General features: G+C 40.8%; 1 protein-coding gene across 2 annotated transcripts in view; it reads left to right on the top strand.

The window, feature by feature from the left end:
- The first annotated feature begins 3,643 nt into the window (after positions 1-3,643).
- Positions 3,644-13,187, top strand: part of stk32a (serine/threonine kinase 32A) — a 93,852-nt gene continuing 84,308 nt past the window's right edge. Inside the window, exons 1-3 of one of the 2 annotated variants that reach the window (XM_030068103.1) lie at positions 3,644-3,705; positions 3,878-4,019; positions 5,426-5,955. In XM_030068103.1, the coding sequence (XP_029923963.1) occupies positions 5,904-5,955 (52 nt within the window). In that variant the 5' untranslated portion in view covers positions 3,644-3,705; positions 3,878-4,019; positions 5,426-5,903. Of the gene's footprint in view, positions 4,020-5,425; positions 5,956-13,187 lie in introns of both variants that reach the window. The other variant, XM_030068102.1, reaches the window with a different exon arrangement.

Below are 13,187 nucleotides of genomic sequence, written 5' to 3'. Positions count from 1 at the left end.
TACAGGCTGCTAGTTCTGGCATAATGGTAAAGGGAATGTTTTCTATGCATTTATTAAACTCATTAGTACCAGTTGAGCAGGTTGAATGCCACAGTGGAGCCAGATTTCGTTGCTGACTTGGGTGCGTCCTTCATCACCACAGTCTATGCTTGGATGCATCAAGCAAGACAATGCACCATCATCCCAAGATGGTTCCAGCAGCATGATAGCAAATTTAGTTTGCTCCAGTGGTCTGCGTAAAATGAGGACCTACATGCTACTACTTATGTGTACCCAAATGAACACACATGGTGGTGGAAAGTGTACTAGAAATTGCCACTCAAGCAGCATTATTTTTGCTTTGCTGATATTTTACTTAAGTAAAAGTGCTATTGAATCTACTTAAGTAAATATGAAAAAAGGACAACAGTGCAAAGTTTAGATTTGATTCTATTAACTGGAAATCTAGAAAAAAGGGGGAAAATGTAGCACAAAAATAATCACAGTAAAGGCAAATTACTCTTCTTATTTCTGCTTCTGTTTCAGTGTTAACAGAGAGCTGAAAATGTCTGCACTCTGCAAAAAAATGTATTTTAGTAAAAGAAAGATTACGGCCTTTAAAAATACTCAAAGAAATACAGGTGCACAAAAAGCTACTCACTAATAAGTTATTTCCAACCCTGACTGTAATAATTCCATTATTTGAACTTAATTTGCCACAGATGTGGGGCCATGATGCACTGACACAACTGCTATTGTGCACTGTTATCACTTCTATCGCTCACAAACAGTGCAAAGACGATGATGAATTGTCAGTTTATAAGATTCCAACTAAGAGATAAGAAAGAGAAACAATACCAGCGAGTGTGGAGAAAAGCAAGCAATTACAAGCTAGATATTTGAATGTGAATTCCTGACTGTTAACGCACATTTGTCGGTGCAAATACAATCCTCAGGTTCCAAGAGTATTATGGTTCAAATATTTATACCTGGAAACTACATAGCCACAGCCCACCTAATAATTCAGCACCGCTACAACTGTACACAAATGGAAAAAGGAATCCAAGAACAATAAGGTCAATAAAGTTACATGTTCCAAAGCCACAATTTTTAAAAAATACACAATTTTCATCTTTCTAGTAAAAAGAAATGAAAGACAGTTAAGCTCAAATATAAAGCAGATCTGCAGAAATGAATGCATTTTGACAAGGAAACCTCTATGAGTTTGTATCCTAAAAACTGTTTACCATAATGATGTATGAACATATTTCTCAGCTCTCTCCTTCCACACACTGCTGGTTTGAGCATATGCTTCCACATATGTCTGTGTGTTTATGTTTGTCTAAATGTGTGTGCACATGAGAGAGGAAAAGGATGGTTAATTGCTGATAATTAGGCTGGTATATCCACCATAAAAGTGTGATATAAATTCCACTCCCACAAGGCTTTTAAGTGTGTAAAAGGCAGCTATGTCATATTGTTTCTCATTTCATCCACAAGGTGGGGCTAATTTCACATCCACCTTCGCCCACGCCCACACACACACACACACACACACACACACACACACACACACACACACACACACACACACACAAACACACACATATGCACTGGCTTGCACTCCTCACACCTCCCTCAAGATCGCCAAAGTCCAATGTCCTTCAGCATAATGTGAAAGTTCCACAAAGAGTTTAGAAAAAAAAAAAAAAAACTCCTTATTTTAAATCTGAACTTAATATAACCAAACTAGGGCAACATTGGCACATGATGAGAGAAACTGGTCCAGACTCTCTGTCTAGGTGGGAGATGGCATTGTCATCACTCACCCCGCCTAAGAGAGTAGCGTATGTCCTGATGCTGCCAAATGCCCAATAGGGGATTGGCCTGGTTTTGAGGGATGCCAGTCACCCCTTGCACTGTAGCATTGTGTTGGGAGTTAGATCTCTGTCCCCTCCTCCCTCCATCAGTCATATGAAGATGGATGGCCCACACCGAGCGTGTTCCGGCATGATGGAAAGGCATGAAGGAATAGAACATTTCCAGTGTGCACCGTAAGCAGCCACTCTGCACACCATCCACACAGCCAGTCTCTTGACCTTGGCCTGCTCAATTAAGAGGGGGTGGAGGTGGCTGTGCTGTCCTTATAATGGATGAGTGTGTTTTATTGTTATTAGTTAATGCCAGCAGAATTTTAAGCATGACAGCAGATTGGAATGGGAACTTTTTCTATAAATTAGTAATTTCCTCTGTGGCAAGCATATATTCTAGTTGTATAACCCTGCATATTAATGCATACAAGCTGTAAAGGTGGCATGGATAATGATACACTGCAAGATTTTATTTAATCCTTTTATTTATCAAAAAAAAAAAAAAAAAAAAAAAAAAAACTTGACTGAGCACTCAAACTCTATGTGTTGCCTCACATTTCACACAATTACAACCACTGCCCCCCTGTTTACCACTGAGCAGCTTTACTGGAGCAGATAGGGTTCAATGCCTTGCTCAAATGACATCTTAACTTTGTGGTTGAAGTGGGAGAATAAGTTGCTTATTCATTTCCTACACCCACATTTTCCCAGATAGTGGGTGTAGCTCCTTGGTGTTCAATTGATCACCATGTATTTAAATACTGAAGTAAATATAGTTTTAGTGATGCTAAATTATTCCAATTGCAGCATTTTATTTTCATAATATTACAGAAACTTTGCCTCCTATCCACATTATCATTTGCATCCAGGGTAATACCGTCTAAGGTCGTCCGTATTAATATTATATTAAGGATACTACACAAATACCACAGCAACGCCACAAGTCTCACAGAAACGTCATAGCAATATTTAAGTGATACCACAGGAGGTAAATCCATACAGTTGAAAAAGAAACCATAAAGTATTATACTGGTGTAAACTCATATTGAGTACTACAGACAAACTAGTCCCTATTAATCATTAGTTTCATATTATTATTGGGACTAGTATGGTGAAGATTAGTCTAACATTTAAGAGGGTCCCCCAAATGGTGAGTGTGGTTCAATAAACAACTTATTTTCTGCTTCCAGATGCGTCCATAAGCAAGGCAGTGAATTACTGTCAGCTCCAGGGGGCGCTGCGCTGTAGCGGACCCTCATCTCACGCTTCCCTGTGGAGGGGAGCAGGGGCAGTAAAGTAAATCTCCCCACAGAGATCAGTAAAGTATCACATCATTATTGGGCTATAGGAAACTTATGACGATACCACAGTAGGGGGTCGGCATAGCCTATTACTATTACCAGAGACGCACTCCAAGTCCCTGTCAGAAAATTATAAGCACCCTGTGATTGTGATATATCACCGTATAGGGCTATTGAATGGGATGACACGCGTCAGATGATTCCTTCTGAAAGATGAGAACCCTGACGAAAACATCCTGTAATATTCCTTTAGGGACTACAAGTGTCTGTGGCACTCGATGGCTTTAAGTGAACTTGTTATACTTTATAGTATTTTGATGTCCCACTGGTTTCATTATGATATTCGTGGCAATGTTATAATGCTCCTGTATATAGGCTACTGTACTGTGGCATTTGTTTGGTATTCTTAATTTTGATTGCACCTCCGCCCCCACCCTCCACATTAGGGAATATTACTGTAGGGAAGCCTCAGTCTGGCAGCTAGAGCCCAGTCTGAAACGTGCGTCTCCAGACGCATGGTGGTGGGCAGCCCGCTGACAGGCATCGCTGTGGAGGTCAGTCGCTCAACAATGTAACGCGGCATTCAGTTTCCCCCTCAAACCTCTTTGTTTCTTATTCATGATTCTGTCCATCTGAAACAAGGAATTTCGCATTGCACTCAGTCGGCACATCCCGTCTGCCACGTCTCTCCCGGTGGTTTTATTTTTTATTTTTTTTGGATGGCAGGTGTCCCGGTGCGTCGTCGTCCTGAGACCGGACAAGTCAAGTGATGCCTTGAGCTGCATTGTTGCTCCCTGTTTGTTCCTCGTCTGTGTAGCACACCGGGCTGGAAATGCTTCTGTGTTCAATAAGCCGGCGGCGTTCAAAGGTAGGTGCCCACATCTGCCCTGCATGGATGCAGAGGGTACTTTCTATTCAATGTGTGTTTCCCCATTATGTTAGATGGGTTGAGAGCAGAATGTCCTCTACGGGCAGCTCAGCATTGCGGCTTCCCGCACTAGTTTTGAATATTTCATTTAACCTCAGAGAGATATTCGGATCGGTTCTTTGACCTTATCAAGAACCGGGGAATGTCATTCATAAAGGTGCTTTCCTGCAGCGAAATATCTCTCCAAGTTTGCCTATTTAACCGCATCTGACAGGACTCAGTTCAGTCATTATTCTCTTTTGTTTGATATATTATTCCAAGACAACAAGCTGCTACCTGATAAGAGCAATCCCTTAATAGCCACATTTTAAAATATTACATTTGCATTTTAATTACAGTACCCCAAAATGCATTCACCATAGAAACAACCTATGGTGTGGTGGTAGGCTACTAGCCTTGAGGAGATTAATAAGCCATTTTGTACTGTACATTGGGATAACTGTAAACTTTTGAGACAAGTCCTTATAAACTATACTGGAAAATGATAGTTGGTTGTCAGCAAAAGAATTAAAATGGCATCTGTTGTTGGTGCTCATTATGAATGCACAAAGTGATGTCTAAACTCAAGTGAAAATCTGTCTTTCTTAGTGAGGCAAATGAAGCAGAGAAGTTTTACGTCCTGGAGAGAGAGGACAGCGTGAGACATTTCATTTATCTTGCGCCCCCATGCCATAAATCAAAAAAATATACTGAGTGGGTGCAGTTTTGTCCTGCTGATATGGAAATAGATTATCAGACTAATGCTGCTCGAGAGCTGCTGTGGGATAGTTGACCCCTGCTTAAAACCCCTGCGTTATATGTAAATATATAAAATACATTTGAAAGTATATAATGAATGAATGAATGAATTAATGAATGAATAAGAGTTGCCCCCTGTTGGACAGCATTCTTAATGAGGAAAACATAATAAAAGACAATAAAAAGTTGCCACAACATTCATATAAGATTGTGTTTCTGGTACTCAGTAGTGATATTATACTCCATAATATTTTGTTTTATCTCTCTTGACATCACTGTAATATTCCTATTGTAAAGATATTTGGGCACTTACAAGCTGCCATACTCTCAGTATCTGGCATTACTATAACTTTTGCAAGTTTCAGTAATTTCAAGTGTTGAGTTATGCAGGTCTTTCTTTCAGTTTTCTTTCTTTTCATATTCCATTCATTAATGATTTGATGCTGTGGAACAAAGTACTTTCATGTGTCTAAGAAACAGTCTCTCTCTCTCTCTCTCTCTCTCTCTCTCTCTCTCTCTCTCTCTCTCTTGCTCTCGCTCTCTCCCTCCCTCCCCCCTCCCTTGCTCTGATGCATGGTGTCATGTTTTCCCTTGCTCTCCTCACACAGGTTAGGCATCCAGTGAGCAGAGGGTCCGAGCCAGAAACACATCATCCACACTCCTGGGATCCAAGAGCTGTCTGCCTACCTACATTAATTTAAACGGAGGTCAAGACAAGGGGCCACACTTACACTGTGGTGTTCGTGGTTTTGGTGGTGTGTGTGTGTGTGTGTGTATCAGTGGGTGAGTGGCAGCTAGTTTTTCACTGTTCCCAAAGCCTACAACTGTGTGTGTGTGTGTGTGTGTGTGTGTGAAAATATGTGTGGTTGTGTTACAGTGCAGACTTGAGCAGACAAAGTTCAGGTCAGCAAAAACTAGCCACCTGGTGTGTGTGTGAGAGGGCTGGACAGTCCAGTGTGTGTGTGTGTGTGTGTGTGTGTGAGGGGCTAGTGTTGACCAGGCTATGAGTGCCTCTCAGAGGGAGAGCAGTTCGATGCTGAGTTGAGCTAAGGGAGCAGAGCAGAGGGACCTCACAGAGGAGCAGCGATGGGGCTCGGACAGTCCAGCAAGGCTCCAGTCACCGATGACACTGAAGAGGGTGAGTGCCAGTCACTGTGATGCTTTCACTGAACCTCAGAATAATCTCAAGATCATTCCTGCTTTAGTTAATAATTTCCAGCAACAACAGGCAGCCAAGGCAGATGAAATAAAAAGGAATGGAACAAGTTGTGGGCAGGATTTGATATCATTTGTGAAACTTTATTCATGCATATTTGTTTTTTTTCCCTAATGCAATTTACCAAACAAAGTTGATTGATTGCACTTAAGTGATTTGGCTAGTTTTGTTTGGCACTACTTTGTGCAGAATACAATTTGGACAAGTCTTCCTCAGCAGCAGAAATGGAGGGGAATACCTCTTCTCCACTGCTGCATTTGGAGTGTACCTGTGAATATATGGTCACACATAAGTCATGCTTTTTAGAATAGAATAGAATAGAATAGAATAGAATTGAGTAATATGGTTGAGGTATTAAGTTGTCCTTCTATGGAATTCTTTGAACTCTTATTGACCCTTTTCTCCCTCATTGGCCTTAGTAGTGAAGTCTTCATATTTATGGTTTTTCAGAATTGCTTGAAACCAGCAAGGCTATTACACGAACCTCTCTGAGTCATCATTGTTCAAGATCAATAATAAGGGATCTGTTATTTTGATTGGCAGAGCGCTTGGTTGTAATTTATTTTCCTTTTCTTTGTGACTTGAGTGGATGATACAATGTGAATTTATTGATCTTGAGTCAGTCTCTTTGAGATACATTCACTTTGGCTGCACCCCAAAGATTTGAATAAGCCAGTGTGATATCAGTGAGAGATTCAAGTGGTTTTCCAAAGTGTTTTTTGTTTTATTTTGTTGATTTATTTATCTTGGAATATCGAACTCCTGACTGAAGGCATATGTTTCTGACAGATTTTATATTGGATGAAGTCTCACCTGAGACATTTGTTCCTTTATAGGAACTAGCAAACTAGGGGTGTCATATCTGCAGAACTTGCCAGCTGGATCCCCTTGAACAAAAAATCAAGGATTTGCAAATCTCAAGAGAATACTTCAAGTTTGTAATTTAAGTTTTTGTTGAAAATATTTTGTGAGAAATGATATTCCAGTCATTATCAATCAAAGTTCTCTCCTTATCATTCGCCAGTGATCCGAGATAAGGATTTCATTAATGTGTGTGCCGAAAGAATTTCTTGTCCTGTACGACTGTGTCAAATTACTTCATCACACCTTCCCAATGCACTCTAATGAAATCTATATCTGAGGCGGACTCTCTTTCAGTGGAAGCAATGTCTGTTGGAGAAGAAATCATTATTCTTGGTTAACCTTGCCACTCAGTCATATAGCGTGCTGGGCTGGAAATGTCACTCACTCATAACAGCATATCTCTGAAGCCGAGATCTGCAACAGTTTGTCTTCTTAGACTTATCTCACGGAACAGAAAGGGAGGTTTTTCCAAGCCAGGGGCTGGGAAATAGCTGCTGTTTGTCATCTTTCAGTGGTTATCATGGCACACAATCCTGCTGTCTAAATTAATGACAGAAACCAAGTAATTGAAGTTTTATATAAGATGATATCTGAAACAAAATTTTATTTGAAAATTTCAGGATGGTCATGCAACGTAGTTCAATGCAACAGCCAACCAAATGTTTAACATTTTAATTTGCACGAGTTAGCAGATATCTTTCTCTATCAATCTGAAGAAATAGTTATGATTATCATGGTAATTTTGTCCGTACTGATCGGCCCTAATTTCACTTTAAACATTTAATCTGTTTTACCCTTAAAAATGGGATTGTAAGGGCTAAAAATAATAGATAGAAGATAGATTTACAGCCCCAGTGGGAATAGAATGCCAAAATCTGGCCGAATTAGTGACATATTCTGCTAAGTGAGAATGCATTTTATAACTTTTTTATGGTGGCTTATCAATCAGACATGCAACTTTGAAATAGAAAACGTATCCCTGATTGATCCCCTCACTGATGAAACTCACGTCAGAGACGAGTGGGGTTTTCCTTTGGAGATCCGCATAACCAGATGGGTGTTCCTTGACATTGTTGTTATTGCTTGACATTGCAGCGTGGCTATTATTTTCCCCTGCTGCCCTAAATATACTCCCAAGAGACAAAGGAATCAGAGTGCAGGAGGAGGGGCAGAGAGTTAGAGAGGGAGGCAGAGGGGAGGTGTGAAGGGAACAGGAGAGGGATTGAGGAGAGAGAGATGGAAATAGAGAAAAGCAGAAGGAAAGAAAGAGCGGGGTCATGGTGAAAAGAGAGGACTGAGGTTGTGAGGGACAAACAGATGGAAAGAGAGAAAGAGGATTCACTAGACAGAACTAATGGGCAAACACGACATGATCATCAGCACCTTAAAAAACCAAACAGACAACATGCAAAGCAAGTCGGTTCATCGCTTTGCAGAAACCTCTATGCTCACCACAGTCTTGTGTCAAACTTTTTCCATGGTTGCAAAATGGAGACAACATATAGAGGAAAATGAGTTGTGACAAAATTGGAAAGCAAACCAAGCTGCTTGTTTGACATGGCCATACTTAGTAACTGAATGCTGGTGGTGTCTCCTGCTGTGCTGAGTGTCTACAGTTTTCATCATTTCACAAGGTGACGCATGTACAGGACTCTGATTGCATGTTGAGTGCACTGTTGCATCACTCGCTCACTCTCTCTCGCAGACTACAGCAATAAAGATGCAAATGATGCTCATCCACTCTTCACCTTAGGTGTCAGCCAGCCTCCAAGAGCATTGTAGCCAGGTAGCACTGGACTTCAGCTGGTAAAGATCCAGGTGCTGCTTTTGCTGGTAATTTGTTGTTTTAGTTAGGTTTTTATTTTTTTTTTCTCCCCTTTTGCTCTGCTTAAACATGATATAGAGCTCAGCAACGAAACATTGTCCCCCGCTATTCAACCAGAAAAATTACATTGATAAGCCAATGGATGACAGATGGTGGCATTATAACAAAAAATTTTGCGTTTTAGTCAATAATTCCTAAACAAGGGTTCAGAGTAAAATAATAATAATGACAATAATATTAAATAAAAATCTTGTCATGACTGAAGACAAATTCATTACACATGCTGGGTATTACATCCCCTGTAACAGTTTTTATGTCGTTTTGAATCTTATGCAAAACATCCTGTAAAGTTGAGTTTTATGCAAAACCATTTTTCCTCGCACAAAGCTGATTAAATCCCCATGAAATTTCCCACACAGCATTGGACATCCTAGTTCCAACATTATGGCTACTAGCCCACATCGCATTTGAAACTAGAGATACAAAACTTGATGTGTTCGAGATTGGCGTGCAACTGCATCATGCATGTCATGCACCACCATGAGGCCAGTCTTGCAATAATGTATCATTCTCACTCCCATATTTTACAAACAGCACATCTGGACTGCCTGCCGTGCATCATGGTTATTCCAGAGAATTCTGCTGACCGTTTAGCTCAGATACACACATCAAATTGATAGTGAGCATGTACTAACCCAAACATTAATAGAACAATCAAGCTTAAATACAGTACCTGTACTTGTAAGGGCTTTCAAAATTATGTCAGAGCACGTTTGAGTGTTTTCTGTTTTAAACACTTGCAGGTGCAGGGCAGGTGGGAAACATCCTCTGATGCATGGGAACTGATGTATTTTATCTTTCCAAGTGCAGCTTGTTAGAAATAAAAAGAAAAGAAATTAAGTAGTTTGCGTGAGCAGTGATAGTCAACCTGGTTGAACAGGCAAAGAAAAGAGCGCCACCTACAGAAACCCAAACCTCATTAACAGAAAATCCAATGAAAATGACATCACATCAGTAACTGGAAGCATTGTTTGTCTAACAAGTGATCTCTAAGAATTGAAAAAAAATATTTGAAAATTAGACATACCTATCAACTGTTAGGGAAATGTACCAAAATGGCATCAGTTGAGCTTTAAGTGTTGGAAATCATTGAGTTTCGAAACAACACCTGGTTTTTTGGTTGGAGTCAAAGGTCAAAGTCACAAAGTTTTGCAAAAAAAGAAAAAAAAATGTTTTGAAAGTATAGAATGTTCAGAGAGAAGTGTATACACAATGTGTCAGTTGCATGTGTTGGATGGTATCTGTCTATGTGTGTGTCACAACAATACTGTATCCATTTCAGAAACATGAGCTCTGAGCTTGTTGGGCTGTCTGGTATTCTTAGAGACAGTTCATTTGCTTACTGAAACACAGTCTGACGTTACGTTTCTCGCAAAGAACATCACACTTTGCATAGTTTACAGCAGCCAATCGGCTATTTGGTCCAACCTGACCTCAGAGGAGAGACTGCCATCACAGGCTTGTTTGTGAGGATTTGGAGGTGGCGCAAAGGCATTAAACATTAAACTTTTTTAGTAAAATAACTTTGTTTTTGTTGTGTGTTAGAACTCGGGGAATGCCTACAGTAAAATTTTAGAATTGCAGCTTTTAGAAGCATGAAATACAAACCTGTTTTATTGTGTCCACTGGAGTGGATGCTGGGTAAAAAAAAACACAAAAAATCTGTTTTCAGCATCGGCACACTCCCGCTGATTTTAATGGAGGACTTCAGGGAGAATAGCTAGCGATCGTGTTGCGATCCTGCACAAGTACATGCACACAGAGACACACACACACACACCTTCATCCAGGATGCACACAAACAGAAACGTGGGCAAGAACCAGGAAGGCTCCGACAGATATGCAGTTGAGGAGCGCAGTCGGAAACGACACTCGATGTGCGGCTCCAGGCAGAGTGAGAGCAGCCTGGACACTCGGAACAGAAATGCAGTGGGTCGTTAGCTAATAACTGTTCCCCTTAGCAACGTACAAACAACATGTTGTCTATGCAAAGTCATTAACATCGACATTGTTTACATGTTGTTTACATGTTAAAAAATCATGTGATTTGAATTGTTTGGGCTCCCACAGACACATGATGCTGACCCACATTCCCGCTGGCAGCACTTGCCGTGGTATGGGGCATTGCCATTGTTCTAATTGATTCATTTGTGAATCTACAGTGTACTGGTTTCTCTAAACCTTTGACTGAGATGTTATTTTCTAAAGCAGTCTCTCTCCTCCTTCTCCTTAACATTGTGAATGAAATGAAGTAATTTAAAAAAAAAGAAAAAAAAAACATTTTACTCGAAATTTGAAACTGATATCTGTTATCAAAGGGTGTGCAATGTGTTTCTCGCAAGTTGAATGGTGTGGCTTTTCTAGGGGTTGTAACAAATCAAGATTGCTTTAATTTGACACCACAATAAAAGGTGTTTGAGAAGGGTCAACGGCATGGCCGAAACCACCATTTCAGCATTGGGGGGGACAGATATGCCTGAACATTGAATTGCTAATATATTCCAGCAGTATTTTTGGGGGGGGAGATTTTTGGAGTACCTGAACATTGGGGGGGATTTGCATCTCTCAATGTATATGGGCGTAACGGCCTTGGTCAACGGTGATAGTCAAAATTGTTTTTAACATTACTCATGATATAGCCTACAGGCTGTTCACCAGGGAAATTAATGTACCAAAAATGGTACATTGGGAGTTAATGGGTTCATTTTAGACTTTTCTTTTGTAAGAAAAATTTTTATGACAAAAATTCTACCAGCCAAAAAACCCTAACCATATCCCTGTCACATGTACACTTTAACCTGTTGCTGACAGCGAGTTCTGGTATGAAATGCTTTAGAATCACTGGACAGAGTTGAATCTTATTCTGTTTTTATGGTTTTATTCCATCGGTGTTATGATTCAGAGAGGCTTTTCTCTAGAGATTTTTTTTTTTCTTAGTGTCATTGGTGCAGAGACAACAATAGGTTTTGCTCTTCATACTGAAAGCATGTTTGCTAATTTACACTAGGGTGTCTGCATGAAGGTGTGCTTTGTCTGGACATGTTTATCTCCTTAGAGAATGATTTGTGTGCCAATTGTGTCCCTCATGTGCCGCATATACATTTTCCACTTCCTGTATCCAAGAGGCTGTGGGTAATGGGCAGGCCCTCTTTGCTGTTGATCATGCTTTATTCACATCGCAGCAGCACATGGACCCAGGGGCTGTGTTTCAGTTGTCAGAGCAACAGCATGAGCGCTGACGTGCTCGTGTTGATGGGTCCTTAAGTGATTTACAGGTTTCCATGTGAGAGTGAGGACAGGGAGGAGGAGAGACTGAGACCAAGTGAGAAGGAGGCTAGAGCAGAAAGGTATGATTACTTCAATCCAAATTGATTAGCAGATGCCAATCAAATTCAAATTGACTAGCAGATGAGTTCCTCCGTCAGTTTATTGCCTCAGTCAATTTAGCCGATGAAAGGCTGTCAGTGTGTCAGTTTGATTGATATGGGGATTTCAGTCATTTCATGGTTTGTCACCCGTGTGTCAGTCATGTAATGCACATTAAACCATTCAAAGTTCTGCCAGTAAAGTATGACAATCTCTATCCTCAGTCAATATTTGCTCGATCCCTCTGTCTGTCTTGTTCTTTCTATATCTCTATCTTTGTCTCTCCCTCTTTCTTTGTACATGCCTCTCTCTCCCTCTCTGTATTTTTCTGATCACACAGCTCTGCCCTCTCATCCATGACCACAGCTGCCTCCAAAAACCCATCACCGTAGAATCTCCAAGTAGCTCAGCAGGAAAATAACCATATTTATCTGCCGTGTGAGTGTGCACAGTGGGCCTGTATATGAGTCTGTGTGTGTGTGTGTGTGTGTGTGTGCGCACATGTGGGCCTCATATGGTCCCTATCAGAGGAGGACATGTAAACACTCCAACACAGATAGTGAGAGAGGAGAGAGTGTCTATGATACGTGACTAACAGAGCATAACATTAACTGTCACGTCCAATAGATCCTCTGACTACTGACAATATCTGTGTGTGTGTGTGTGTGTGTGTGTGTGTGTGTGTGTGTGTGTGTGTGTGTTTATGTATTAGTGTTGCAGGGGAGGCAGGTAATGTGTGAAGTCAGCATTGTGGGTATGTTTGTTCAAGAAAGTTAGATTGCGAGCGCAGTGTGTGTGTATGGGTAGATGTGCATGTGTGTATATGTACTGTATGTATATATGCTTGTACGTGTGTGTGTGTGGGTGTGTGTGTCATGGTCAGATGCGTGCAGAGAGTGGGCAGCTGCTCCATCCTTGGGGAAACGGCAAAAAGGGAAAACCTTCTGTCCTGGTTGCCATGGTAGCAAAAAACAAACAGCCCCATCCGGTTCTAATTGCACATAAATGTGCCGTCAGATACAGGACAGAGAGATAGGGA

Source organism: Myripristis murdjan, chromosome 14 (assembly GCF_902150065.1).
Source record: "Myripristis murdjan chromosome 14, fMyrMur1.1, whole genome shotgun sequence".
Lineage (NCBI taxonomy): Eukaryota > Metazoa > Chordata > Actinopteri > Holocentriformes > Holocentridae > Myripristis > Myripristis murdjan.
This window is presented reverse-complemented; position numbering and strand designations above follow the sequence as displayed.